The sequence below is a fragment of the Austrofundulus limnaeus genome, unplaced genomic scaffold (assembly GCF_001266775.1).
Source record: "Austrofundulus limnaeus strain Quisiro unplaced genomic scaffold, Austrofundulus_limnaeus-1.0 Scaffold238, whole genome shotgun sequence".
In the NCBI taxonomy this organism is placed as follows: Eukaryota; Metazoa; Chordata; class Actinopteri; order Cyprinodontiformes; family Rivulidae; genus Austrofundulus; species Austrofundulus limnaeus.
In genome coordinates this window covers 125,033-126,569 of record NW_013952640.1, presented here as the reverse complement: position 1 = coordinate 126,569, position 1,537 = coordinate 125,033, and the positions used below count along the sequence as shown (strand labels likewise).

General features: G+C 47.0%; 1 protein-coding gene across 2 annotated transcripts in view; it reads right to left on the bottom strand.

The window, feature by feature from the left end:
* kcnh3 (potassium voltage-gated channel, subfamily H (eag-related), member 3) overlaps positions 1–1,074 on the bottom strand; it is an 86,723-nt gene extending 85,649 nt beyond the window's left edge. Inside the window, exon 1 of one of the 2 annotated variants that reach the window (XM_014020026.1) lies at positions 752–1,074. In XM_014020026.1, the coding sequence (XP_013875480.1) occupies positions 752–827 (76 nt within the window). In that variant the 5' untranslated portion in view covers positions 828–1,074. The remainder of the gene's footprint in view (positions 1–751) is intronic. The other variant, XM_014020025.1, reaches the window with a different exon arrangement.
* Between the last annotated feature and the right edge of the window lie 463 nt (positions 1,075–1,537).

The window sequence follows — 1,537 nt, the reverse complement described above, 5'->3', positions numbered from 1 at the left end:
TGTACGGATGGATGTAAGGAAGGAAGGAAGGAAGGAAGGAAGGAAGGAAGGAAGGAAGGAAGGAAGGAAGAAAGGAATGGCTGAACAGATGTGTATATGGATGTAAGGATGGATAGATGGATAGATGGATTGATGGATGGATGCAGGGGTGGATGGAAGGATAAATAGCCTTCTGGACCCCCAGCCTCTTCCACCTAAAGAACCTATAAACTAAAATGAACAAGCAGGTAAAGACCTTCATTCTTGTATAAACTGCAATTCTGTTATTCTTTAAAGCTGCTTTAAACCTCGTTTATCTTATTTTGTGTTGATTCCCCTATAATTTGGACAGCTTTGGAAGTATTTTACTCATGTCAATCCCTCTTCGTTTCCAGTTCGATGACAGTTTTACACAAACAATGTTTTTGTTTTAGAACTGAAACTTTGTTAATATGGGTTTGCTACTCTTTGTGGAGTTTTGGGTTCATTTCTCATTAGATCTATTGGACTTATTTGACTATTTTGCAACCCTGTTTACACTCTTTCTTCAGGATTAATATTGACTGATTTTTTTTTTTTTTACATTTTTATTAAAAGCAGGAACCCCTCCCCCCAACACACGCAGGATTCGGATTCACATTTTCTCCCCATGCAAGGTGTCTCTCATGTTTTCAGCCACTACAACTCATTCATCTCCAAGCCCTCCCTCAGCTCCTTTCTTTGGTTTGTGGAGGGAGAAGTGTGCACTGACACAAGAGATGCTGGTACTCACGGGTGCCGTCGAACCGAGTGGCGATGGTGTCCAAGAAGGTGTTCTGAGGCGCGATCAGACCCCGCATCACTGGCATCCGAGAGCGCGTCGAGCCGCGTCTCTCCCGCCGCTCCGCGCCACCATGGCTCTCCGCGGAGGTGGACACGAAGCCCGGCAGGAACCTGGATGAGTTCCCCGGCGCTCCTCCTAAGCCCTGGAGGAGGGCGCCGAGGCGAGACAGGCGGGACTCCACGGTCCAAAAGAGGTGACCACCGGCTGGGAGGAGAAGGAGAAGGAGCCGCTGGAGGTAGACAAGAGGGGAGGGTGAGGACGGAGGGTCGGAGGGATGGAGGGAAGAGGATGGTCACATTTACGCACGGATGTGCCGCAGCGCAGCGCAGTCCCTCTCTCCTCCTCCTCTACACAAACACTTTTTGCTCTCCAAACATTCAACCCTCCTCAACCGCGCACTAAGCAGACCCCCTCCTGCCCCTGGCCCCACTCCTCTCCCTCTTATTTGAAATTCTATCAGTCTCTCTTCACCTCAAATCCCTTGATGTTCTAATGAATGCCTGCTTAAAGCAGGGTTTGTTCCTCTTTTGATGGAAGCATTACTTTAATAAAACACTGCCAGCACTGTCTGTCGTGTTTCACACATGAAGCTGCTAAATTTGTCACTTCAGGAACAAAATGGATAATTTGTCAAGACAGGAAATAGGATAAAAAAAGATGAGAATCCTTGAATTAGTTTCATTGTTCTGATCCGTGTCCCTCTGTCAGCTTTATTAAAAACAGATGTAATGTTCT